We start from the raw sequence: 26,062 nt of genomic DNA, 5'->3' as shown, positions 1-26,062 counted from the left end.
AGCCATTTGTGTATGGCGGCCCACGGAGTCACTTTTTTGCCCAACATTTGCTTGCAAACAAAATAACTTTTACGTGCATTTTGATACATCAGAACTGTTTTATTCAAAACGTAAATTTTCGTCATTTAATTGAAAAACAAAAACTAATTCAATTATCAAAATGTCACAAAATGGCACGTTCTTATTCTGTTTAAGCGGTTATTTTGTTGCTAGCTTTGTAGCAACCGTAACGTGTTACTTTTGTTTGTTACGGAATACTTTTGGATTTTTGCCAAACACTGAAACATGATATTGTTGTTTTTCTCACTTTTGTAACATGAGACCTTTGTTTTTTAAAAACGAACGTAACACGATACCCTTGTTTTTCTCGAAAAAGCCACGTTTCCATACAGATATTGAACGAAAAGTACTATAACAAACGAAGTAATAAACGCATCAAATCAAAAACCACTTTCTTCGGGAAAGTTCTTTAAAGCGCAGTATACCTGGAGTCTTTGTTTCCTGTCAGAACTGTTCAACAAGGATTTTCTTTCATTTACAACCTAAATTCTATTCAACAAACAAGAACTAATTGAGATATCAAACTGTAACGGAATGGAACGCTCTTATTCTGTTTTTGCTATTGATTGTAGTTGCTTTTAACAGCAAAGTTAATACTTGTACCGGTTCATTAAATATTTGAACGAGATGTTTTACAGTTGATTTCAGTTTACTTTGGCCGTCCGCTTTGCTAAGTTTGTTGGGAAATTGGAAACTTTGTTATGAAGTTGCCAATTACGTTGTGAGTTTGCGAATCAAATTGCGAACTTCGATAAGTTCCCAACTTCGGCCCGACTGAACTTTCGAAGTTTTGGTAGTTGAGGAGAAACAAGACATGTTGCTCGAAAGTCATGGCGATTTCTGAACTCGAAGATTTTAGAGCTTGTCAAGGAAAGTTGAAGTAGCTTGAAGTGCAAGACAACGTTTCGCATCAGCGATCACGCAAGTGATTTGGCGATAAATAAATTTTATGCAGGTAGAAATTTGGTCAAATTTTTACTTTTTTGTATGAAAACACATATTTAACGATTTCTGTGAGGCATAATCTTCACTGTCTTCAGGTCTCTTCAATTTCAAGTCTTCTGCGTTTGTAAACCGGATGAAACTGGATGGTTTATTGATTTTAATCGAAGCCGACGCGACGCGACAGACTGATCTGAACATAAAAGTTTTTTATTTTTATGACATTTGTTTCCAACAGTTTAGCGTAGCAAAGCCCTTTTTGATAACATAATTATAGAAGGTTTTATTAATTTCGGGCCGAAGTTGGGAACTTTGTATCGAAGCTCACAATTTGATTCACAAACTCGCAACCTATTTGGCAACTTCATAACAAACTTTCCAATTTCCCAACGAACTTCGCAAAGCGGACGGCAAAAGTAATGACAACATTATTCTTCAAATCTGCTTTGTGCAAATGTTATATGTTATTTTTACTACGGTCAGGAAAGCTAGCCTCCGTACGCTCGAATAAGACGAACAAGAAGCTCTTAGAGCTTAAAACTGCGCTGGTCACGTGACCACCCTAGGGGTAGCTATGCGGGGAGTATAAAAAATGCACCCCCACCCCCTTATATCCCCTTTATCTGCGTCAAACAATAGTGCGACTGACAAGCATAATGGTAAGAAAACACCTTGTGTGACATTTCATGGTTGACTAGTTCCATCCGCAATTAAATAGTTTTCTTATATGCTAATGCTGGCCAAATCTAATTCCCACGATCCTGATCCGTGAAACCAAAAAATCGCTTATCGGGGCGACGGGATTTTTCGGGCGAAAGTTTACAACAACTGCCCCTGGGTCTCCTCCGAGGATGAACTTTACAATTGATAAGTACGTCTGGCTTCACGCCAGGAACGTAAGTATTCGTGAGAATTTCGACAGTATTCCCCATTTGCATAAAACTGAAAACTGGCCCAATGACAATGTTTCGCAGTTTCTATACTGTTCGTATTATTTTTGAACATCTTTCACAGTTCAAAATTTTGCCCCTCTTTCGGTTTTCGTATTACAATAGGCGGTTTTAAAAATGCAGCGACTGACAAACTTTGTGTGACATTTCATGGTTGACTTGTTCCAGCCGCGATTAATTAATTCTCTTATATGCAAATTCTGGCCGAATTCCCACGCGCGGACTCTGAGGCTGTTTTTAGCACAGAGGGTATTTCCCTACCATACCGAATTACGTAAGCGGTATAAGTCAGGACATGTTTGTGAAGGGAATTTTTCTTCATATCTCTAAAATCCTTTCAATGACACAGGCAAAAACAAATAGATTACTCTTAAAAGAGAAATACTTTGCAATAAATTTGTTTAGTAAAGACCAAAGGATTTGCAAAGATTTTAAAGTAGCTGATAATACCTTAAAAACATTACGTGACTCGAGGTCTAGACGATCGAAACTGAAACTTGTCATGTCAGCACATTCTTTTCCACCATCGTAATGGTATTTATTCATAGATTCTGGCCCGCTAAATTATATTTCTCTTTGAAAGCGTGGAAATTTAGTATTTTCCATGGACTAAACGCTTCAAAATGGAATAGTTCACAATAAACATACTTTAAAAAGACGAAAAAAGAGAAACTTTTTTCATTTGTTACTGATTTGTAGCTTCTAAACATTACGTGACTTCAAGCTCGACCGAGTGGAGGTCTGGGACAGGTCACCGACAAAACTAAAAAAAACAAGAGCTCTTAGAGCTTACAACTGCGCTGGTCTCGTGAGCACTTTAGGGGAGCCATGTTGGCCGAACAAAACATGCAACCCCCCCCCCCCCCTTATCCCATTTGCCTGCGTCTAATAAGGTTGCGACTGACAAACAAAATGGTAAGAAAACACCTTGTGTGACATTTCATGGTTGACTAGTTCCATCCGCAATTAAATATTTTTCTTATATGCTAATGCTATATGCTGGCCAAATTTAATTCCCACGATCCTGATCCGTGAAACCAAAAAATCGCTTATCGGGACGACGGGATTTTTCGGGCGAAAGTTTACAACTACTGCCCCTGGGTCTGCAAGATCAGTTCATAAGAACGTCTGGCTTCACGCCAGGAACGTAAGTATCCGCGAGAATTTCGACAGTATTCGTTATTTACATAAAACTGAAAACTGGCCCAATGACACTGTTTCGCAGTTTCTATAAAGTTAGTACTATTTTTGAACCTCTTCAACAGTTCAAAATTTATTTGACCCTGTTTCGGTTTTCGTATTACAATAGGCGGTTGTAAAAATGCAGCGTCTGACAAACTTTGTGTGACATTTCATGGTTGACTTGTTCTAGCCGCGATTAATAATTTTTCTTATATGCAAATTTTGGCCGAATTCCCACGCGCGGACGCTGAAGCTGTTTTTAGAACAGTGGGTATTTCCCCAGCATACGGAATGACGTAAGTGGTACAAGACAGGGCATGTTTGTGAAGGGAATTTTTCTTCATATCTCTAAAATCCTTTCAATGACACAGACAAAAAAAATACATTACCCTTAAAAGAGAAATAGTTCGCAATAAATTTGTCAAGTGAAGAACAAAGGATTCGCAAAGATTTGAAACGTAGCTGATAATAGCGTTGAAAACTTACGTGACTCGAGGTCTAGCCGATCGAAAGTGAAACTTGTCTTGTCAGCACATTCTTTTACACCAACGTAATGGTATCTATTCACAGATTCTGGTCCGCTGAATTACATTTCTCTTTGAAAGCGTGGAAATTTAGTATTTTTCATGAGTCAAAGGCTTCAAATTCGAATATTTAACACTAAACATTCTTTGTAAAGACAAAGAATAACCATTTGTTACTGATTTATAGCTTCTAAACATCGCGTGACATAACCTCGACCGAGTGGAGGTCTGCGTCTGGTCACCGACAAAACTAAAAAAAAAAATAATAATAATAATAAACCCCGTGCAGAGCAAGAACTGCGCAGCGCAGTTAAAAAAAAAAATAATAATAATAATAATAAACCGCGTGCAGAGCAAGAACTGCGTAGCGCAGTTAATAACAAGTTATTGTTGGGCCTTTTGCTCACGGCGTGTGCGTTGTAAGCAGGCGGGCGTTACGAAAAACGTTTTTAATCCAGGGTTAAATCACAACTCACCGATTCCGCCTCCTTCTAATCTAATCAAAGGCTCTTCGAGCAACCTCATGGTAATTCGATGAATGAAGTGCCGACCTCCGCATTTTTTCTAAATAAGTGTCCAGTAACGTAAAGCAATCTCACTTTGCTTTATTTTTCCACGTGAGTTGCGTCATTGATGGCTCGTGCTCGCAGGGGTCGTAGCGCTATTCAGTTTTCACAACCAAAATATTTACTGGTTATTGTATTACCTTTGATCCTTTTAAGCATTAAGTAAATTTGTTTTGTGAATATGTTTACTTTTCTGTCAGCACGTATAGCGTTATTTTTGAGCAGCGGAAAAAAATTGAGAGAAAAGATACGCCCGAACACTTCGTGTATCTGCTCGACTCAAAAAGATGAATCAAAGTCTCTTCGAGATACCGACTTTTTTGCATGAAGTATGAGTCGAAGGTTTATCCTGTGCATTGTTCTTCGAACTTATCATTACAGTTGCTTTGTAGTTTAGTTTAACAATTTCCTATCTTCGTGGAGGAAATGCAGCCATATAATTTTGTCAAAAATGGCTCGTCCGCGCCGGGTATTCAGTTATACACATATTCCTCAACATTACACAAATAAACAGTGCAAATTTCACCCAGATCTGACAATTCTATACTTTAACATTGCAAGCTTAAGGACCTTTCGAGGCAGTCGATTACGGCAGCGAAAATAGCAAATGAAACAACAAAATATGCGTTCGACGCTTTGTTTTTGCGACGAAAAAGCACGAAAAAAATACGGATATTTCCGACTACTGTCGGAGAAAACATTGCGCATATTATTGCGGCGTAAACAAATTGATACACTCAAGCTGCGTTTTGTCTAGGCTCTGCGAGGGTCGGATATCAAGACAGCTTCTTCGTGGGCTTAAGAAGGATTAAACAAAAGCCATATATACAGTGATCATGAATGCTTTCGAATTATATTTGAAGATGAAATACGAAAAAATTTTGCTACCTTTGACTGAAATTCCACTCGAACTGCGTCGATACGATCGCATGTTGTAAAGCCGATTCATGCAACATTGCTGTCAACGAGAGATCACGCCTCTAACGACCTAGGCTGATGACGAAATAGAATGGCGCTTGTAGCGACCAAATTTGGCCTAATTTTTAACCGCTCCTAAGCTAAAAGAAGCCCCCATCTCTTGCATTTGTTTTAACTTAAAAAATATCTTTGAAAAGAGTTTTTTTGGTATGGTTTATTTTTGACGTTTGTAACTTTTTAAACGATGTAAGTGCTAGTGATTATTTATTCGTGTTTTAGTTACGCAATCCATTGTTTGTGCGACGCTTTTTATAAATCGCCTTTCAGACACACGTGCGTTGAGATAAGAAAGCTGACATGTCACTTTTTAAATTGTTATATAACGTTTGTAAATGTGACAAGTCACGTTTTTTTTCCACGAGATCGCAAGTGATCACCCACAGCTGAAAGTAATCCCTTGAGAAATTAAAACAGTCCCTTGAGAAATTAAAAAAATCCTTTGAGAGTTTACAAGAATGTGAAATTTTCCCTAACATAACTGTTATTCTCCTAAAAAAATTTCATCCGAAAAAAAAGGATGACGTGACACGAGGTGACGTGACGCGAAACAAAAACGTGCCGTGGATGTTGTGTTGACTAAAACACGTCACAAGGCGAGCGTAATAATTTTTTATAACAGTTCTGACAGTTTAGCGTAACTATATGTAGTTCATAGCGCCAATTCCGTATTTTATCCAAAAAATATTTAAGTGTAACCTTTGAATCTTTTTAGCATTAAGTAAATTTGTTTTGTGAATACGTTTACTTTTTTTTAGCAGCGAATAAAATTTGAGAGAAAGATGCGCGTTTCTGCACGACTCAAAAAGATCAAGAACGGATGACGTGACACGAAGATGATGTGACGCGAAACAAAAACGTGCATGAATGTTGTGTTCACTAAAACGCTTCTTTGAATGTTTTCTTACGTGAATGGGTCATTGATAGCCTATGCTCTAAGGGTTCGTTGAGCGAATTCTATTCTCTTTTATCACCAGAGGATAAGTGTAAGTGATCCTCTTTCGATTTGTTTTGTGAAATTTAATTTAGTTCCCTGAAAGAGAGAGACCCTGGAACGAGGTTGAAGAATAAAATTTTTGTTTCTGATTGACATGGCTGAATGCGTTTAAAGGACCCTTCTGTCAGCACGTTTCTCGTTTAATGATGAATTAATTGCGGTTTGATATCAGAATCCAGTGAGTGATTGAGTGAGTGAGTGTTCGAGTGAGAAAATGCGGCCCATAACATAACCTCATTACCATTCGGTAAAAACTTCGAACGAAATTGCTGACTACGTCAGTTTGCTTCCCCTTTATAAACTACAATTTGATTGGTTCCGATAGTACCTGAAATCTGATTGGTGTGACAAACCCACATACTTCACTGATTACAGGTCCATCGCGCCGACTAAAGAGCTATTTTGAAAAAATAACTCAATAATTAAAACTAGGACATGATTTATGCACTACATAACAAGTCTCGTGAGTTTTAATGACTTTGTTCACTAGTATTAAAGAGTCAATCGAAGCTCCCACTGCATTTTTTTAATGGCAAATCTACAGCCCAGGTGATTTGTTTATAAAGGAAATGCTATTAAAAGAGCATTTCCCCCATTATAAAACGTAACTGCTATATCGGGGTATATTTGACCTTCATCCATGGTACCCTACGTCATGTATGCGTATTTGAAGTGACTACAGTACGAGGTTGCCGGGCGTTTTGGCCTGCGAGACAAGCTGTCAGACAAATAGAGTCTTTCTTTAATAGTTGTTCTATCGTTCATGTTGTAACTAATAACGTCTTAAACTCAGAGGACATTTTCCGTCTACCATATATTTGACCCCCATATTTGCTGTCATTCGAGGAGCAAAACGTGTAACGCGGGGGTGGTGGTGAGAACTCCTGAACTACCACGTGATTTATTTCAACCAATCAAATTGTCAGAAAAGAGGCGGTCGAACTAAGTCGTGTGTCGCATGTGGTGTGGAAAATCGTACTACAGTTTTATTACTTTTCTACAAAGTTTTTACTATATTTTGTAGATATTTCAACTATATAGAAAGGAGGAGAGAATCTCTAACAATGGTGGACCAGCCTGGCGCTGGCGGCTCTCGCTCCTACAAAATCCGGGGCTATACGCGAGAGAGACAATCTGCGAAACCGTATGCCCGTCCACCTGGGCGAAAGAAGGTACGCGAGGCAAACGTCGTTCAATACTGAATATCTCATTTCCTTCTAACTTCTAAAACGTTTGTTGTTCTGTTAGTGAATACATAGTTTTACCTTTATACCTGAAAAGAGCCGGCATTGCTCCGAAGGAAGCTAACCTATGCTCGTTATATGTTGCATTTCAGGGAGTTATTGAGACGGTTAAAGATTTCTTCTCCCCGGCATGGCTGGTAGATTTTTTTAAAGGAACTCAGAGATCAGAAGCTATCGAAATCGAAGACGCCGACGACCAAGATGAACAGGATGTTGTTTCACAGAGAGTTGAGCAAAGCTCAAATCCTGGTTCTAATGAGCGAGCCTCTAGTCGACCGCAAGGGGTTTCTGCAACGAGCAAGGTCGGGAACGGGCAGTTAGGAACTTCGTTTGGGCCGGGGTATTTTTCGTCTCTCCTACGCGAACGTGAGCTTTCTAGCGAGACACCTTCAACCTCAAGACCTTCACGAACGATTGGTTTATCCAGTGGAGATGATCGACTCGCAGAAGCTTCGACCAGTTCGGGAAGATCCGAGGAATGCGAGAGCGAAGTTCCAAAATCACGGAACGAGGAAGACGTCGCGCAACTGGAAACCGTCGTGGTGAGTTGAATCACTTACAACACAGCAAAATATAATTAATTAGTGACAATGTTCGCATTTGTCTTGCTAAAATTCCTTTGATTGGAGAAAGGGGCAATATTTAATAGCTTGAGCGTTAAGTACAGCCCCCAAAATTCATGCAAATTGAATTTTCACGTACAGGCCAAGGCTTAGTACCTTGATATGTGAAAATTTTATCAAGTCATTTAGTTAAGTATCAGATATTCACTCATCCATGTAGTTTAGACGTTAAATAAGTAGACAGACTACTCCAGATGCACGTGTTTATTTGCTCATGAACAACAGACCTAAAGCTTGTAGTTATACACTAAACATAAAAAACTTCCACTTCGATTTACTATGTACACCTTGTTTAAGTATTTACTTCTCTTCCTGTAAAAGCTTCCTTTGTATTGAAGTCTGTTAATTAGAATGTACCTTTCGGGAAGTAAATGAAATGTGACGGTATGCATTTAATGAATTGATTTAGGCTATAGGTAGTCCCTGTCCTGTGTGGGATATCCTGTATTGTAAACTTGTACATAATAAACCACACTCAGGCATTTTGACTATTTAAACCATATTAAAATCTCTCTTTATTATATGACTCAATGATGGTACATGTCTACCATTTTATCAGCAATCTGGTAGGCTGATGCCATTTTTTATTACTTCTCCATCTTAACACGTTGTCTACATGTACATCAGCAAACATAAAATATAATTTTATAACACGTTGAGTGTACATTATATTTGGCTTTCGTTACTTTTAAGGGGGGTCCTTCTTAACTACAGATCTAGAGCAGTTGCTAAGGAATTGCTAAAGATAAATTTTGGTGACAAGCTATTTTGGAGCATTCGGCAATGCTTATTGTTGAATTTTTGGTGGGGAGGACAACTGCAAAATTGATATTGGGCACGCGTTACTAGTGCCAGTCCCAAACTGCGCACTGGAATTTAAAATCCCTAAAACTTTCGTGAGAAAAGAAAAGTTCCGATTTTTTTTTCAAAGAATTTGAGAGAACATATCCTAGCTTCTTCATAATCCTTTGTTTGGCATTACCATTTACGTGTAAGAATGAGATGCTACTGAGGAAAGTCTGAAAATACCAGTCTTTATTAAACAATAACTCTAATAATAATGCAAATTTCCTAAAAGCCATACGAGGCATTAAGCACATGGACGTTCTTTATCTGTTGGCACTGATTTTAATTTTTTAGATCTATACGCCCTTTTAGTTATAGGGTTTTCTCTATTCTGGTCACATGACTTGTCTAATATAGCCGTGTTTTGAAACTTTTGAAGAACTCTTCAATTGAACAAAGTTGTGCAAAAATCTCATCCTTAGGAGGTTTGGTTTCCAAAAGTTGACTGTCAGAAATCTTTCTTAGCAAGAAATTGGTAGTTAAGAAGGAATCCCCTTAAGGGACTCGCGCTATACAGGAAAACTGTCTAAATATGTGCGCAAAATGGCATAAACAAAAGTGCTGCCCTTACTAACACATATAAGCTAACCGCAAGAAAACTGGAGTGAAATTAACCGCAGGCAAACTGAAGAACAAAAGTGATGCGTTTTTTTCAATAAATTTGTCATTTTGCGCGTATATTGCTTTTACAGTTAATTGCGCCATTTCGCGTGAGCATTTAGACAGTTTTCCTATATAGTGTGAGTCCCTTAAAAGTAACAAAAGCTGTATATTTAACAACTTTACCGAAGTGGAGGTGGCTAGTGGTGGATATTTATTGTGCCACGACGCAGCGAGGTAAATATCGACCACTAGCCACCGACACTGAGTTGAATAGTTGTTTTAGTATATACGCAAACAGTGAGATAATATAGCCCCAAAGGATGACCTTTCACTCTTTTTGGTCTATATTATCTCACTGTTTTAGTTTATACCAAAACAACTATTCATCTTAGTGTCGGTGGCTAGTGATGGATATTTACCTCGCCGCTTCTTGGCTTGGTAAATATCCAGATAGCTGAATAATGACCTTGTTCTTTTTTGTGTGACATTTATGGACCTTGACTGTGTCTTCATCCCCCCCCCCCCCCCCCATCTCCATCCATATCCAACCATGTGACATTAAGCTTGGTCAATAGCCATTATGTACCCACCAGTAGTAAAACATATTCAGGATTACATATTAGGCTTATGGTATCCTTAAATGCTTTCCCATTTACCCTTTACAGGAAGAAGATCTGTCCATAGTCCATACTGACAGGCAAGAGAGGAGCAAATCAGATTCAATCAAGACTTCAACTCCTGCGTTGTTTTCAACACCTGGGATCAAAAGAAGACCAAACACATCAATATTTGGGGAGCCATTACCTTCGACAGAAGCTTCAACATCAGGGGGAGCCAATACATCCAGACCACAGTTGTTTATGCCACTATCTGAATCCCGTCCACAGCCATTCTCATTACCTGCGAACAGACCTTCTTTCTCGGTGGCTGCTTTTGGTTCACCCATACCAGTAAGTTCTAAAAGGTTGAAGGAGGTGTTGTGCAGGATGAGTTTTTCTCATGTTTTCAGGGCTGCAAATAATTTTTTCACTTGAAAGGACATATGTCCTACTAAGACACCGTCTCGGTCGGACAAAACAAAATTGTGGTCTGACAGATTTTTATTCATCGTTGCTGTAAAATGATTTGGGATTTCGTGTGACATTAGCAAATTTTAGTCGGCCAATAGCCCAATTTCGATATATTAAAATTCAGCCTAAAACAATAGACCTCAGGACGAGGCTCCGGGGACCAAACTATAGAGTTTGTGGGGTTTATTCCCCGGAGCCTCGTAGTGATGTCTGTTGTTTTAGGCTGAATTTTAAAATATCGAAATTGGGCTATTTCTGATGACTGACTGTTACCTGCTGCATTTGAAAATGACACATGTAAAGTTGAGCTGATGGACAATAATAACAATTCAGTGTTCTTTTGTTAAATGTATTGCTGGTGTTTGAGCTCTAATAAATGTCTGCAGCTATGTACATTTTGTGTTGATTCTACGAGTTAAGCTGTGTATCATTCATTACTACTGTTTCTCAGTCATGAGAACTACAGTGTAGGTTACAGTTAGGTTTCCCCAACTTATAATTGCATGTATGTATGGCGCATGCTCATAAATCTTATGAAACAATAATTTTGTTATTGGTCAACTTCACTTAAGATTGAAAAGGTATTATGCTGTGCAAAGTTCATTGTTTGGAAATGGTGTTAAACAACTTTGAGCTTGACTTTGATTCTAAAAAAAAAGCTTGACAATAACTTGAGTGGTGCAGTGGTTCATATAGGCACTGAACGTAAGCTATTTTCTTTTTCAGCCTCAGCCCCCTCAAGCTGGTGGTTTTTCCTCTCCATTTTACCGTGGAAGGACATCTTTTGGTGGAGCATCCTCTTTACATTCTTCCGGTTACAAAAGATTGAGAACTCATTCTCCAACACTTGGAGAGGTATGAAAATTATCATTTACAGTTGAACCTCTTGATGTAGTATGATTCCCCAAAAAATATTTTCAGGTCTCTTCCGATTGTAAGGCTGAGGAGGCAGGTGCCTTATCAGTTTTGTTTAGTGCATGTATTGATAGTACTTCTGGATGGGATACTACAGTTGTATCCCATTAATTCGAACTCGGTTATTTCGAATTCCCTGCTAAAGCGAACAAAAACCCATTGACTTTGGATTTGCCCTTCAGTCATTTACTATCGGCTATTTGGAACTCCCCCTATTTCGAACTGTTTTCCCTGATGGTTTGAAATAGTGGGTTTCATCTGTACATGTTATCCAAGGTAGGTTCCCCGGCACCTTTTTTCTTGTTGCGTAAATAATTCACTGAAATCCATGTTTACAGCAGGAGAGGTAGAGATTCACTGTGAGAAAAAAATGTCTTGATTGCAAAAACACTACATACAAAGTACACATGTATGTAAAGACATTGGTCTCTCTCTAACATGGATCCCTCACTGCAGTGTTTAGTGCACTAACCATTAGACTGTTTAACCACTGTAGTATATACAAATCACTATTATGGACAGTTTGTTTTCTCCCAAAAGATACCAAATTTCATTAAAATTCTACATGTACATTTACCTCTTTGTTTTGTTTGGAGACAGCCAAGGGTCTGTTGCTTTGGCATTCTTTAAGCCTACAACATACGGTTTAACATCTGTTGAGGAAATAAACGTTGAACTGTGTATCACACAATGATTCATGTTGAAAGTTGACAGTCAAAATGTTGAATGTTCTTATTTTTTCAATAAGTTGCTGATAATCATAGGGAAACAAAGAAACTAAGTTACTTATGTGATGTACTTGTTTTATAGGCTCCAAAACCTGTTAGAAAAGTGATAACACCCAAGCCTGTTTCAAGTAAGTTTTGACTCTTTTTGTCTCTTTTTAGCGCTTGCACACAGTCACAAAGTACTTAAAAACTGCATTTATTTGTAATTTATTAAATAATTATGTTCTCTTTCCCTTGTCAATTTAGCTGCTGGCGGTAGTGGTGTGACAAGTCAAACTGCAAAGAGAATACTTGAAGCATTAGAAACAATGTCCTCACCTTTGATTGTGAGTATTCTGTGCTAAACAATCTTTCAGTAGTATGTTTCCTGAATTAGAGCGTAACAATTTTAACTGAAATGATTTTTAGATTGTTGATAATATTGTTAATCATTTTTACAGGATGCCAGAAAAATACCAACACCACCAATCTCCCCATCAGCTTCTCCACTATCCTTTTCAGTAAGTATAACTCAAGTCTGTACATTAAGCATCCTGCTCTTCTATAATCTTTTAACTCATCATAACTCCCTGCTGATTTTTCCTAGCCTGCTAAACGACGGAGAGCTCCCCTTCCCTCTCGAGCGATCGGTTCTCCACGTTCCTTGAAGGTAAGAAATGATTTTTTTTACTGAGGATTGTCTAACGAACTGATATAATGTACTCTCATGTATCCTGTCTGACACTTGACTCCATTTCCTTGCAGGCTCATTTCTCTGGGCCTCCAGTACAAGATCTCTCTGCCCCTCAGCAAGCAACAATCTCTCAATTAAGGGCAAAAGAAGCTGTTACCCCTGAAAGTACAGCCACTTCGTCTGGATCACTGTAAGTACGGGGCTGGTGTGCACCTTGAAATAATAGGCCATTTCTGATATATTAAAATTCTAACTTGGATCCGAGGCTTGGGGTAATAAAACAAAAGATATCACGTCGAGGTTAAGGGATGAATAAATCATTTCTTTTGTTTCATTCCCCGAAGCCTCGGAGCCAAGTAAGAATATTAATATATCGGAATTGGCCTATTGAACTTGAAAATTCAAGGCCTTGAAAGACCTTACAAAGTGGATGTGGTGATTGATAGTCTGATTTTTAATGTTGTTATGGACTGTCATTCCATCTCTTACATGGTTACACTGTAAACAGTTTAAAACCAAATGTAACCATTTCTGTACAATTCAATTCATCTTACTTCAACTGCAACAATGTCAGTGGTGTGTGGTTGTTGGAATCTAATTTGATATATTTTCTTTTTCATAGATTTTCCACAGCAACAACAACCATCCCAACGTTTTCAAAGGTATTGGGAGCTTTAAACATGTTACAATAATTATACTGTCATCTTTCAAAGTTAGTTATTGTAATTGTTTCACATTATTGATACATTGGAGGTTTGAGAAATTGGGATTCTGCTGTAATTGTTTTCACTGAAATTTGATTAGTTATTATCTTTGTGCATTTCAGCCTTCAGTGTCGTCATTTACTCCAACACCTTTACCAGTTTCTCTCTCACCATCATCCTCCAAGGCTGGAGGAAAAGTCAAAAGTTCAAGAAGCACAGGTCACTACACGCAAAGAGAAAGAGGTGTTGACAGGAGTGAAGATGAGGTATGCAGGGTCGTCAGTTGGTTTTTGAGTAGCAGGTTCCATCCAAAAAGTAGGGGGCTATGAAACACTCAGAACTTGATAACACGCACTCAGAACTGACCTACTTATATTCCAAGTAGCCGGCGCAGTATTCGGAACAGCCGGTGAAATGCACCGATTGCTGGCTGATTTTAACAACCCTGGGTATGCTTAAAACATTATTGTTTACTGTAATAACAATAATTTAGAAAACTCCTAAGTTCTGTGCACTTCAATAAATGTGAGGAGCTTAAGAAACGCTCAATGAAAAATTACAGAATAGTATATTTGGCCACTTGTTATAACCCTATTTAGCCTGGGCTTTTTTCATTTCTAAGCCTGAGAGGAGATGTGAGCACAAAGTGACTCCTATTAATTTGAAGAAAAAGTCACAAAGTTTGGCCATTACTGCTTGAAGGATGTTAAGCAAGATAACTTTGAAATCAGTCCCCCTTTCCCCTAGGCTACATGTAAGTAGGGTTACGAGACAGTTGTTAGTGTGAGGACTTGTAAAAGAACAAGTTTAACAGAGGCGAAAACAAAGAGAGGAGGCATTTTGTGTTAAAAAACGTCAACATTGCTTTTCTTCTCACTGTTCACTGTACTATATACCAAACTACTTAATTTTTCTCCTTCTTTGTTTTCTCTAGGTAACACCTTGTCTCTCTTTTCAAAAACTGACATGTTGTATATTAATTTTGTTATCTCATAATTCTACAGGTTGTGAATCCAATACCTGAGGTTGTGGCACCTGTTCCACTTACTTTACCCAATGGAAAATCCCTGCCTGCCTTCTCTTTTAAGCCCACGTCCCAGACTGAAACGAAAAGAACTTCTTCAAAGAATGAAATGGTAGTTACTGTTTTATGCACTGATCATGAATAAATCCTGACTTGCAAATGCTTCATTTTTACAAACAAACAAGCAAACAAACAATCTGGCGTCACTGTGTGTTTTTATTTGTAAAAGGGACTGTGCCCTATAGTTTGAAGACATTTTTGCAGCATAACAGTACTGAAAAGAGCTGTATATTTGCAAAAACCTTTTTAGTAACAGACGTCTCATAGTAGGAATCACAAACCCATTTGGGTAGCTAGTAGCAATCTACCATTTATTCTCACATTTGTGTGTTCATTTTTGTAACACTGGGTTGTTGGAATATTGAACATTGCCCACTTCAGAATTACATAGTAAGGCAAAAAACCTGACTTGGTTATAATTAAGTTTTTTGTACTCTACAATGGTCTTGATACTAATTTTAAAAACAGTTCCAAATAATTTTTTTTGTCTTTTTTAGCCCATCTCAACAGCCACTACCATAACAACTGTGGATTTAACAAAAAATAATTTCAAGTTCTCGTCACCAGAAGCCAAAGTACCTGCTTTTTCTCAAGCATCAGTTTCAGGAAGTCAGAGTAGCACTAACAAGGTGAGAGTCAGATTGAGAAATACAGTGGAATCCCGATTTCTCGAAAAGAAAGTTCACTAAACACACACCCCGCACACTCAGGACAATTCTTTTACCTTATTGCTTGTTGTAACTGTGTCTTGTGATTTGTTTTTTTTCCTAGATTACATTTTCCTTTAGTCAGCCCGTGCCTGTTAATAAAAGGTAAGTTGCTGTGTCGAAGTGGTGAAGGTGATCAAAGTGATGTGATTGTACATATGCTAGACCTGTCAGATTTTTTTGTGTGGTTAGCATTATTATCAATAACACTTACCACTAAAGCCTGGTTTTCACTAGCGACGCAAGCACAAGCGCAAGAATAACAGCTCTTATTTCACCGTGAAAACGGCTTCGACTCAAGCAAAAGCACAAGCGCATTGCAGTTTTATGTTTGTGCTTGTGCTTGCGACAAGCACAAGAACTGTGCTTGTGCTTGCGACAAGCACAAGAACAAGGGTCAAAATTTGTCTTTTTTGCGTGATTGTGCTTATGCTTGTGTTTGTGCTTGCGTCGCTAGTGAAATCTAGGCTTAAAGAAATACTAGTTGCCAAAATGACAGAGAGCATTTCATGTTGATATAAATTCTGCCATTTTGGCATCTTGCATATCTTCATTTCATTTTACATTACATGAGGTATTTACTGCTTTCTTTTGCTAAGCTTAGAGTACATTTCCGTTCTAATGTTGATCTTTTAATTGCTTTCCAGTGATGCTGACACTGGTAACAATTCAAACAAACAGGGCAAAAATATCACCACAGAGGTATGTTTATCGCTGATACACTTGATGTTGTTAAATGTTGTCAATAATTTCCGTGCAAACAATATCAAACCGAAAAAAAAACAGCCCCGACGGCGTTAGAGTAAAAGGAAGTAACCGTTTCATGATACAGATCAGATTCTTGTTACACAGTCCAATAGCCTTGGAGGGACAAAATTCACATGAAAACTTGTGATTGACATAATCTTAGGTTGAATTAGTAACACTGGGCTAACTCACATGAATATCGGTACATGTACCATCCATTCTTGGAGTAAGTTTGAAAGAAATTAATAGCAGATGAAACCTTTGTGAATGTTGCAAATGTAACAGCTTGTTACAGAAAAATTAATTTCACATTACTTAACCGTGCCGCGTTCCAAAGTTGGAAACTTGGGAAGTTCAGTCGCGCCAAAGTTAGGAAGTTTGTTCCAAAGTTCGAAATTTGATTGTCTAACTCGCAATGTAATTGGCTTCTTCGTAATGTAGTTCCCAATTTCCCAACGAACTTCGCAACACAGCACGGTAAAGTAATGTAAAATTGGCTCTTTTTGTTCTTTATTTTTGCCATTATTGCTTGAACGTTATGCGGAAACTGTAATTAACTTTTGATTTTTTATTTCCATCACAGACCAAACCAACAGAAAAGCCAGTTGAGCCCAATAACAATCTTCTCAATAAATTTGCGCCATTACCAGGCTCCTGGACATGTGACACTTGTTTAGTATCCAACAAGGCTACAGATACAAAGTGCGTAGCATGTCAATCATCCAAACCATCCACTGGAAAACCTGCTCCTAAGAAACTACCACCCACAAGTAATGACTTGATGCAAAAGTTTGCCCCACCGGCAGGGACATGGTCCTGTGACACATGCTTGGTTGACAATGATGCAAGCAAAACAAAATGCGTTGCTTGTCAGACACCAAAACCTGGTGCCAAACCACCAGTGGTATCAAAGCCAGTTGTTAACTCTGACCAGGACTTGATGAAGAAGTTTGCACCACCGTCAGATTCATGGGACTGCGACACATGCATGGTTCAAAACAAATCTACAGACAGCACTTGTGTCGCTTGCCAGACGCCTAAGCCTGGTGCTTCAAAGGCTGCAACGACAAAAGCACTGCCGTCATTTGGCTCATTATCGAATGCTGCACCCGACAATAGTTTAGCAGCCAAATTTGCTCCACCGTCTGGCTCTTGGACTTGCGACACATGCATGATCAGTAATAAAAGTGAAGATTCAACTTGTGTAGCTTGTCAAACACCGAAGCCAGGAGCAAAGCCAGGAGCATCCACTACAGCTGGTTTTTCATTGGGTGGTGGGCAGGCCTTTTCTTCTTCACCTTTTAAATTTCCAGTCAATAATTCTTTGAATGCAAATTTCAGTTCTATGCCTTCCATTAAATTTGGAGCTGATAGCTCAGTCGATACCAAAACCAAGGGTGAGTCTAGCTCTTCTTCTCCATTCACATTTGGTTCAAGTACTGCGGATCAGAGCAGTAAGACTGACTCAAAACAGGAGGAAAGTACCAGTAAAGTTCCTGCCACATTCAAATTTGGCTCTTCAACATTGCAGGCCAGTGATTCAGGGGCAGGAGAGGCGAAGGCAAATGCTATTCCATTTAGTTTTGGCTCATCTGCTAATAGTAATACTGATGGGGCCAATAAGCCATTGAACTTTGGTGTGAGTAGTTCAGTTGACAAGGATAATACAAGCTCTGGAGCATTTAAATTTGGGGCTAACCAAGCCACCCCTGAGCCTGCTAACAAAGGTACTATTTTAATAAGTGTAGCGTAGTTTGGTTAGTAAGTCTTTACCCAAAGGTTAATTTACAACCATTCAAGTTTATTATTTTCCTAAATGGCCATTTGCCTACCGACTGCTGAAGTTTGGTACCCAGTCAAAATGTTAGTCGCTAAATTAAGCTCACACTGTCAATCCTTCTTCTCAATTTTAGTCACCAGTCTGGCGACTTCGGTTCCAATTTAGTTGCCAGCTCCAAAATTTTAGTCGCCATGGCGACTAAAATGGTCTTAACTTAGAGGGTTGATTTAGCTCTAAATTTTTCCCCTGAACAGACACTCTAATCAATTGGAAATGAGCAAAAGTAGTAGTGGGTGAGCAAAATGAGTCAAGAGGAAACTGTGCCTGTCTCATTCCTTGTAACCTTTCCCGGTTCGAGACCTTGCTGATAAGACTACTGGTATATAACTTTGCATTGTACATCATTTCCTTCGTTTTTCCTTCATTAATTAACTTTGATTCTGCAAGGTACTTTGTTTTTACTGCTATATGCCAGCTCTGGAAATGTTTTATCTCAACTGTAAACTTTTATTTCATTTCTTGCAGGTAAACCAAACTCAATAGCTGCAGCAGCAGCCAGTGGATTTCTTAAGGTGCCTGAGATGAATGAACCTGGCACGTCAGAACAAACATCCAAACAGACGGGACCTGGAATGAATATTGCAGATGCAGCTAAGTCAGGCCTGCTTAAAGTACCCACTGCTGGTGAAAAGAAAGGTTAGATGCCAACAGTTTGTTGGATGATGAGGTTAATTCTGTCGCACCCCGGGATAAGTGGCAGTTGTAGGGAGGTTTCAGTTAGAATAGAGTACAGTGTATGGATTATTGTACAGCTGTGACAAAAGTCTTATCTGTCATAGAAAAGTGGCCATCAATGGAAGTTCAACTATGCATATACCTTTGAGCATGTCCGTAAACAAAAACAATGTATGTGTTCTCTTTGAGAAACAGACGAGAGCAACGATGTCCAGGCATTGCTGTTAAAAGTACATGTATGCAACATGTTAGTTTCTGGTTGTCTTATGTTCTTTGTGTGTTTGCAGTTGATTTTGCCGGACCTCCGAATGTAAATCTATTCGCTCCAGCTCAGACTACTACAGGACCTTCTACCAGTAAACCAGATACATCATCAAATTCTTCGCTGGCAGGTTTGTGCTGCAAAAATACAGTAGGTTGATCATATCCTCACTTCTACTTTCCTTCCAAGAGCTTCTAGAAAGAGTCTCTCCATCTTTTGTCCAGCAAGTTAGAAATGAAAGACATGTTTTTCATGTATTTGAGTTGTACAGGTCTGTATTATTTTGTGGAGGACTGGTCAAATGACGTTCTTACTCAATGTGGTCAATTGTCTAGGCCATCCGTTCCTTCTTTTGTATTTGCTGTTTTTTTGAAAACAGAAATGTTTTAAGAGGTTTATTTGTATATTTCACCAAATTTGATGGTCACTTCCTATGACTAAATTTGGCTAAAATCCGTGGCAGAGTCCCTTTAAATCACAGAATTGGGAATTTTTTCAACAGATTTATTATTTACAGATGGGTGTGTAGAGTCACTGATGTCTTATCGCTGTGTTTTATCAACAGCTAAACCTGCTGCTTCAGGATTTTCTTCCTTTGCTGCACCATCAGGGGCACCATCGCCCTTCACTTTTGGGGCTGCGACACCATCATCAACAGCTGCCACCTCTACTGGAGATTCTGGTTCATCAGTTACAGTCAGCAAGCCCTTTGCAAATCCTCTAGCACCAGGAGGGTCCAACTTAACAACATTTCAGTTTGGAGCAGCCTCAAGCTCTACAGCGGCTGCTTCATCTCAAGCTGCTAGTACTACAACAACCCTGGCTCCTTCACCGTTTAGTTTCCAAGCTGCTAATACTGCTGCACCTGTCAAAACTACAGCAGCTGCTGCTTCACCATTCGCTTTCATGGCAAATGCTGGAGGACCTGCGGCAGCCCCTACAGGGTCATTTAGTTTTGGCTCTAATGCTACAAGCACCACGGCATCTGCTGGCACAGGAACATTTCAGTTTGCACCAACAAACACTGATTCTGCAGGGTCTTTGAAGCCGCAGCCTCAAGCTCCAACGGGAGCTACAGGGTTATTCCAGTTTGGTGCAGCTAATGCTGCTACAGTGACAACTGCCAGTACCCAACCCCCGTCACCAAAAATCAGAACCAGCTAAGCCATTTTCCTTCAATGCTAGCTCCACAGGGCAAAATTTTTCGTTTGCTCCAGCACAATCCTCTGGAACAGCAGGTGGCATGCCATCCTCGTTTTCTTTTGGTGCAGCATCAGCATCTAAACCTGCGGCAGCATTTCCTGGATTTGCACCTGCACAACCATCATCAAGCCAACAGACGGTTAGTGCAGTTGTTTCTTTACCTAGCTTTATTAACTTATGATCTCAAAGAATGTACAGTCGACCCTCTCTTAAATATGGACACCTCTATAAGATGGACACCTCCACAAGACGGACACCTGGTGTTGGTCCCGTCCCAGCCGTTTTAAGTAACTTAACTCCCTCTAAGAAGGACAGTTGGAGCCAGTCTTGAAGGTGCCCATTTTAGAGAGAGTTGACTGTAAACCTAAAACTAATAAGCCCCACAGAGGCCAATAAAAGGACATATATGGTAAGGTCACACTCAAAAAAAGTCATGAAACTTCTCAAAGCAACGATATATACTAGTTATGCAACGCTTTCGAGTGGTATACTATGGAATATCCCACGAGTCACTTGTATTTTCTCGGTATACACACGAGCCTTTAGGCGAGTGTGTATACGAAGAAAATACAAGTGACAAGTGGGATATTCCATAGTATACAATGAGAAAGTGTTGTGAAACTATTTTATACCTTGCCATAGAAAATATGCTTACTAAATTTCATTCGAGAATGAGATCGCAGCGCACAATGGGAATGTTCGGTTGAATACCGTCAAATATACAACGGCTTTCCTGTATTCTGATTGGCTGTATTTTCTATGGCATGGTATAAATACTAGTTATGCAACGCTTTCGAGTGGTATACTATGGAATATCCCACGAGTCACTTGTATTTTCTCGGTATACACACGAGCCTTTAGGCGAGTGTGTATGCCAAGAAAATACAAGTGACAAGTGGGATATTCCATAGTATACCACGAGAAAGTGTTGCGTAACTATTTTATACCATGCCATAGAAAATACGCTTACTAAATTTCGTCGAGAATACAGTCGCAGCGCACTATGGGAAGGTTGGGTTGAATACCGTCGAATATACAACGGCTTTCCTGTTTTCTGATTGGCTGTATTTTCTATGGCATGGTATAAAACGGTGTATGAAAAACTCGACTCATGTTGTCTTGTATGCATCCTATCTTCATTTTTGTTTATAAATAAGCGTCCCTTACCGAATGCGCCCATGCTTGAACTCCCAACATTCACATACTTGATTAATTTGCACATTGGTTGACAAGTCAGCTGATTAATTAGCCTGCGAACAGGCTTTCCATAGCGCTCGACCGGCTGCGGGATCGCTCCGGAAAGCCTGCGAACAGGCTACTGATTAATCTGTTCCTTGGTTTTTGTTGTTTAGTCACAGCCATTTATGTTTGGTGGCTCGTCTTCCAACCCTACATCTGCTTCAGAAGAAACGATGGAGGCAGATGGTAACAACAGCTCCGGCAATTTGTTTGGTTCACCAGGTAACTTATACTTCTCATCTTAACCTTTTGATATATATAATTTACCTTTGTATTTACCCTAGAAAGCCACTAAAACCTTGATTTATCACAACATGCACAAAAATCGTCAATTGACGAAAACGCCCCTCAAGTAGGGGGCTGATTTCATGGCGAATTTCAGGCCTGCTGAAATTTCTGCGTGGGGGGAGGGGGGGGGGGCAGGCTGGACTTTTGCTGTGATTACATGTCGAATGTCAGCCTGTTTCTAACAGAAACCTCGTGGCCACCGTTTTGTTTCGTTGGAAACACCATCACTGTTCACCCCTTAAGGTGGCTCGATACAGTTTTTTCTGGGCCATACCTTCAATTTGCAATTGGCCTTTAAACGATCTTCCCTGACTCGGATCGATATGAAAATTACACCATATATTGATTTTAGATTGAAGTTTACTTTGATATATATTTTAAAGTAATCGATATTTCCATAGCAAAGATAAACAGAAAAGCGCTAATACAGTAAAACCTGATTTTCGCGTAAATCAGATTTGCCGCTTCAAAACTAATACCAGCATCTTAAACTATGATGTACTGCAAATGAAATATTCAAGAATTAAAAAATTCTGTATGTTTGATTTCGAATAAATTACAAAAATGTTTCAGCTTGTACTTTTGGTGTAGCGATAATGAATGAGCCGAGACACAAACACTACGTAGAGGAAGTAATCTCAAATAACGCCAAAGTGTGTATTAAAGTGATCTTTCGAAGTCGTGAAAGTTTTGTCGAGTTTCCACAACGCGATTCTGAGAATTTGTTTTTTTCTTACGACCACTCGTATTGTAATTTTCAGATAATTTTCGGTTTTAAGCACTTATTGAAATATCAATAAAACGGCTCGATGGATTTACTTGAAACTTTCGGCACGGAAGCTCGGTTTTAAGCGCTTGTTGAAAAATCTATAAAACGGCTCGATAGATTTTCTTTAAACTTCCAGCACAGAAGCTCGATTATGTAAATAATTTTATCGCAAAGTTTTATTAGGATTGATTCACTGGAACGTTTTCAATCTAAACGATAAAGTAGGCCTTTGAGAAAATGAAAATCTTGCGTTACAATTCAAGGATTATAAAAACATGCAAAAGATAAATCATAATGCCAAGGAAACAATAGAACCTGAGAAGACTTCAACGAAATGTATTCAAACGGAATGTATTCATAGTACCTAATCTCGGTAGAATTGAATTATTTAGCATAATTTGCAAAGCGTGATTTGTAATGCAAGATTTTCGTCCATTCGAAGGCCTACTTTATCGTTAAATGTAAAAAGGTTCCAGCCTGGCCTGGAATTTGAATGCGATTACATGAGATTTTTCACCCCGGTTTGTGAAACCGTTCTGGAACTCAGCTCTCTTTGTGTTATCATTAACATCTTTTTAAGATTTGATGTGGAAGCCAAGCTGAAATCCGTCTTGTAATCGGCCCCTTACACCCTCTTACTTTTTTGCACAAATAAATTTATTATATTTCTTTTGTTTATCAGCCAATCCAGCAGGAGCCACATTTGGCTCCACAGGGCCCAGTACAGGTTTTGCCTTTGGGGCGCCAAGTGCCCCTTCAACGGGAGGGTTCAATTTTGCTGGGGCCGCTCAGGCTAGTTCAGTTCCAAGCACCTTTACGTTTGGAGCCAGCGGTGGAGGAGGAGCTCCTGCTTTTGGAGCAAATAGCGCCCCAGCGGCCAGCGGTGAGTTTCCTTGTAGTCTAATTCAGCAAAAACAGTACATTTTGTAAAATGAAATAATTTAGACTAAAGACTGTCAAACCTGCACTAACGTTAACTAGAGTCGGGTTTCGAGCAGTGGGGTGCTCAAACAAGCGCATTTTCCAGTCACAAGTTTGGAAATGACAGATAAAGTAGTGCGCGTACTGGCCTACTAACGCAGACACGAACGAACCAGAAAGCTTTAAGTTTTTGAAACCTGTTATATGACATAATAAAACGACAAAAATTTGATCTAGAAAGGATCAAAATTAATTGAGAAACTGCGCCTCAGCCCATATCCCTTAAGGTGGATTTCCACTGACGCGTAATTTTTCACGTGCGTTTACTTGCGTGGAAAATTTAGAGACAATGTGTAGGTAAGTTGTTCATATATTGTCTCTAAATGTTTTTCACGCACGTAAACGCAAGTAAAAAATTACGCGTCACTGGAAATCCACCTTTACCCCAAATTCAAGTCACCACCACCGATAAACAATGTTTGATGATTATGAAACGTTAAATATGTTTTCTCTTTCTTTTTTCGGTCCATAGCTCCCGCTCCCGGTGGATTTAACTTCAGCGCAGCTGGGGCGGCCAACAACAGCGTTGGAAGCCCGGGAATGTTTAACTTTGCCGCGGGAAGTGGCACGCCATCCGGCGGCCCTCTGTTTACCGCTGGTACTCCAGGAGAATCCAGTAACTCCGCTATAGCCGGGAGAAAGATCAAACGGGCTGTCAGACGCACTAAGCGTTAATGCAGCGGCCCCCACTTGCCCTATACTGGGTTTACGTGACATTACGGTTTTACACTAACCGAGTACAAACGTTACGAGACTTCCGTCTCTGCCCGATCAAACGCAACGGGTTAACGAACGTACGACGCTATTCCGAACTGTCCCGACGACGACGGATAATCGTGAAAACGTGCGGACTGTTCACACGAACGCTCTGAAACGGCGACGTATTGTCGCAAGACGTTTGACTGGAACGTTAGAACGCGTACGGCGGCGTATGCACTAGACAGTTTGTCTGACGGACTGAACCAGGCCTGCCGACTTGGACGATGGTAGTTGGGGGACTGGACACACCCCAGCAACAAGCTCTGCAGAGAACGAATTTTTATTGGCATTGCTACAGCCCTGCGACCACTTTATGAACAAAGTTTACAATGTGACTCCACAACACGGACCAAGGACATTAATTAATTCACGTTTGTTATCGTTATTATAAATATTTTTTTGTATCAACCGCCAATGTAGCCTCCTACGCAGACGCTATTTGGGCTCGTCACGCAAGATCGCGTGACATGTCCAAGGGAAGTCTTCGTGGGTAGCTTTTAATGCAGATGAAATGTCTTATCAAACGAGGATGTAATTTTATTGCTTTTGTTGTGATCGATTGAACAGCAAGGAGTTGCTTCTCTTAGGCGTAAACGGCGCGACGCAGTTTTAACTCGCAATCCTCTTTTCTTTCTATAGCTCACGTGAAAGTAAAATGAGCTGAGGGAACTATGAGAGTGCGGGTGGGCTTTCGAAAGAATAAGGGATTTCAATATAGAAATTACTTTTATATTTTTATCATGCCGTATCCTGTGTCGCCCATTTATTGAGAGAGGCAATTCCTTGCAAATAAATGTGAAAATTTGGGATGGGATATCAAAGAGGGTGGAATGAATAAGAATTGCCTGAGTAAAAACAGTTTGGGAAGAAAAAAGTAATTGTACATATTATATCCACTATTTAATTTAATTTCTCTCGCGTGATCATTTGTGCTCGTGGTATCTTATCGTTTTTTGTTGTTGGGGAGACTTCACTTTGCGGATAGAATTGATTTTACTTGCTATGTTTTTTGAAAATGTAATATTAAACATTAAAGCATTTATTCCACTTTGTGGGGTGTTTATTTCTTTAAAACAACATGCACATCCTAGACGGAAGGTTGCCCTTACATTGAATTTAAGGTACTCTTTCAGTTTTGTGAAAAACACGGTTATCAATGACGCCCCTGGGGAAGAAAAATGGTCAAAAAGTTAAACGTTCAAAGGAGTTTTGTACTTTGTTTAGCGATAATGTCTTTAATTAATGCTATCATGCGAGTGGACCAGATCATTCAGACTTCTTGTTGTTGTCTGATCTGTTGCGCGCGATCGATCAACAGAACCGAATAGCACTGGAAACTAACTACAGGAATAAATGTTACGTGAACGGAAATCGCCACGTAGAACACAAAGCAAAATGCTTCCGGGCAGTTAGAAAGGACTAATGCAAAGTGTTAACGAAACAGACATTATATGTGATAAGTTCAATTCGATTTAGTAAACAGAAATCGTTACATCCTTTCAAAACAATGTACCTTATTCTCACTAAATTTCGCGAGTACTTAATTTCGCGAAAAATCAAGAGCCATATTTCGCGAGTACTTAATTTCGCGATTTTGAGAGGAAGGTACAATTGGAGTGTATTAAATTTCGCGATTTTTATCTATTTTTCAATACGAAGCTTTGACCTCGAAACTGTAACAACATAAATAATATGAAAGTCATCGTAAAAACTGTAAACAAAACAATATACAGATAACAAAACATAAGGTATTCAAAAACCTAAATCCCTAATAGGTTCATCTACGACTGCAAGAGCGAGATTTTGAGGAACTTGGCTGCAGAGAACAGTTCGAACAATGCGACTAATGGAGTGGGGAATAACTAATGGAAAATTAAAGAAAAAACTCCTATAAACAGAAGCTCAG

The 26,062-nt window shown here is 39.3% G+C and overlaps 1 protein-coding gene across 1 annotated transcript; it reads left to right on the top strand.

Moving 5' to 3' along the window:
- The first annotated feature begins 7,144 nt into the window (after window positions 1-7,144).
- LOC144646992 (uncharacterized) lies at window positions 7,145-25,203 on the top strand. The gene is given in 23 exon segments (XM_078506718.1): window positions 7,145-7,368; window positions 7,533-7,982; window positions 10,178-10,462; window positions 11,309-11,437; window positions 12,308-12,353; window positions 12,472-12,551; window positions 12,666-12,725; window positions 12,812-12,874; window positions 12,970-13,088; window positions 13,521-13,560; window positions 13,725-13,868; window positions 14,607-14,738; window positions 15,184-15,315; window positions 15,458-15,498; window positions 16,041-16,095; window positions 16,724-17,867; window positions 18,446-18,616; window positions 18,943-19,047; window positions 19,483-20,068; window positions 20,070-20,259; window positions 21,473-21,581; window positions 23,099-23,299; window positions 23,870-25,203. Coding segments are annotated over 23 exon segments (4,593 nt in total). The 5' UTR covers window positions 7,145-7,260; the 3' UTR covers window positions 24,073-25,203.
- The last annotated feature ends 859 nt before the right edge of the window (window positions 25,204-26,062 follow it).

Source organism: Oculina patagonica, chromosome 3 (assembly GCF_052425735.1).
Source record: "Oculina patagonica isolate OP01 chromosome 3, crgOcupat, whole genome shotgun sequence".
NCBI classification, from domain to species: Eukaryota; Metazoa; Cnidaria; class Anthozoa; order Scleractinia; family Oculinidae; genus Oculina; species Oculina patagonica.
The sequence above is the reverse complement of the archived record's forward strand: the minus strand, read 5'-3'. Positions and strand labels throughout refer to the sequence as shown.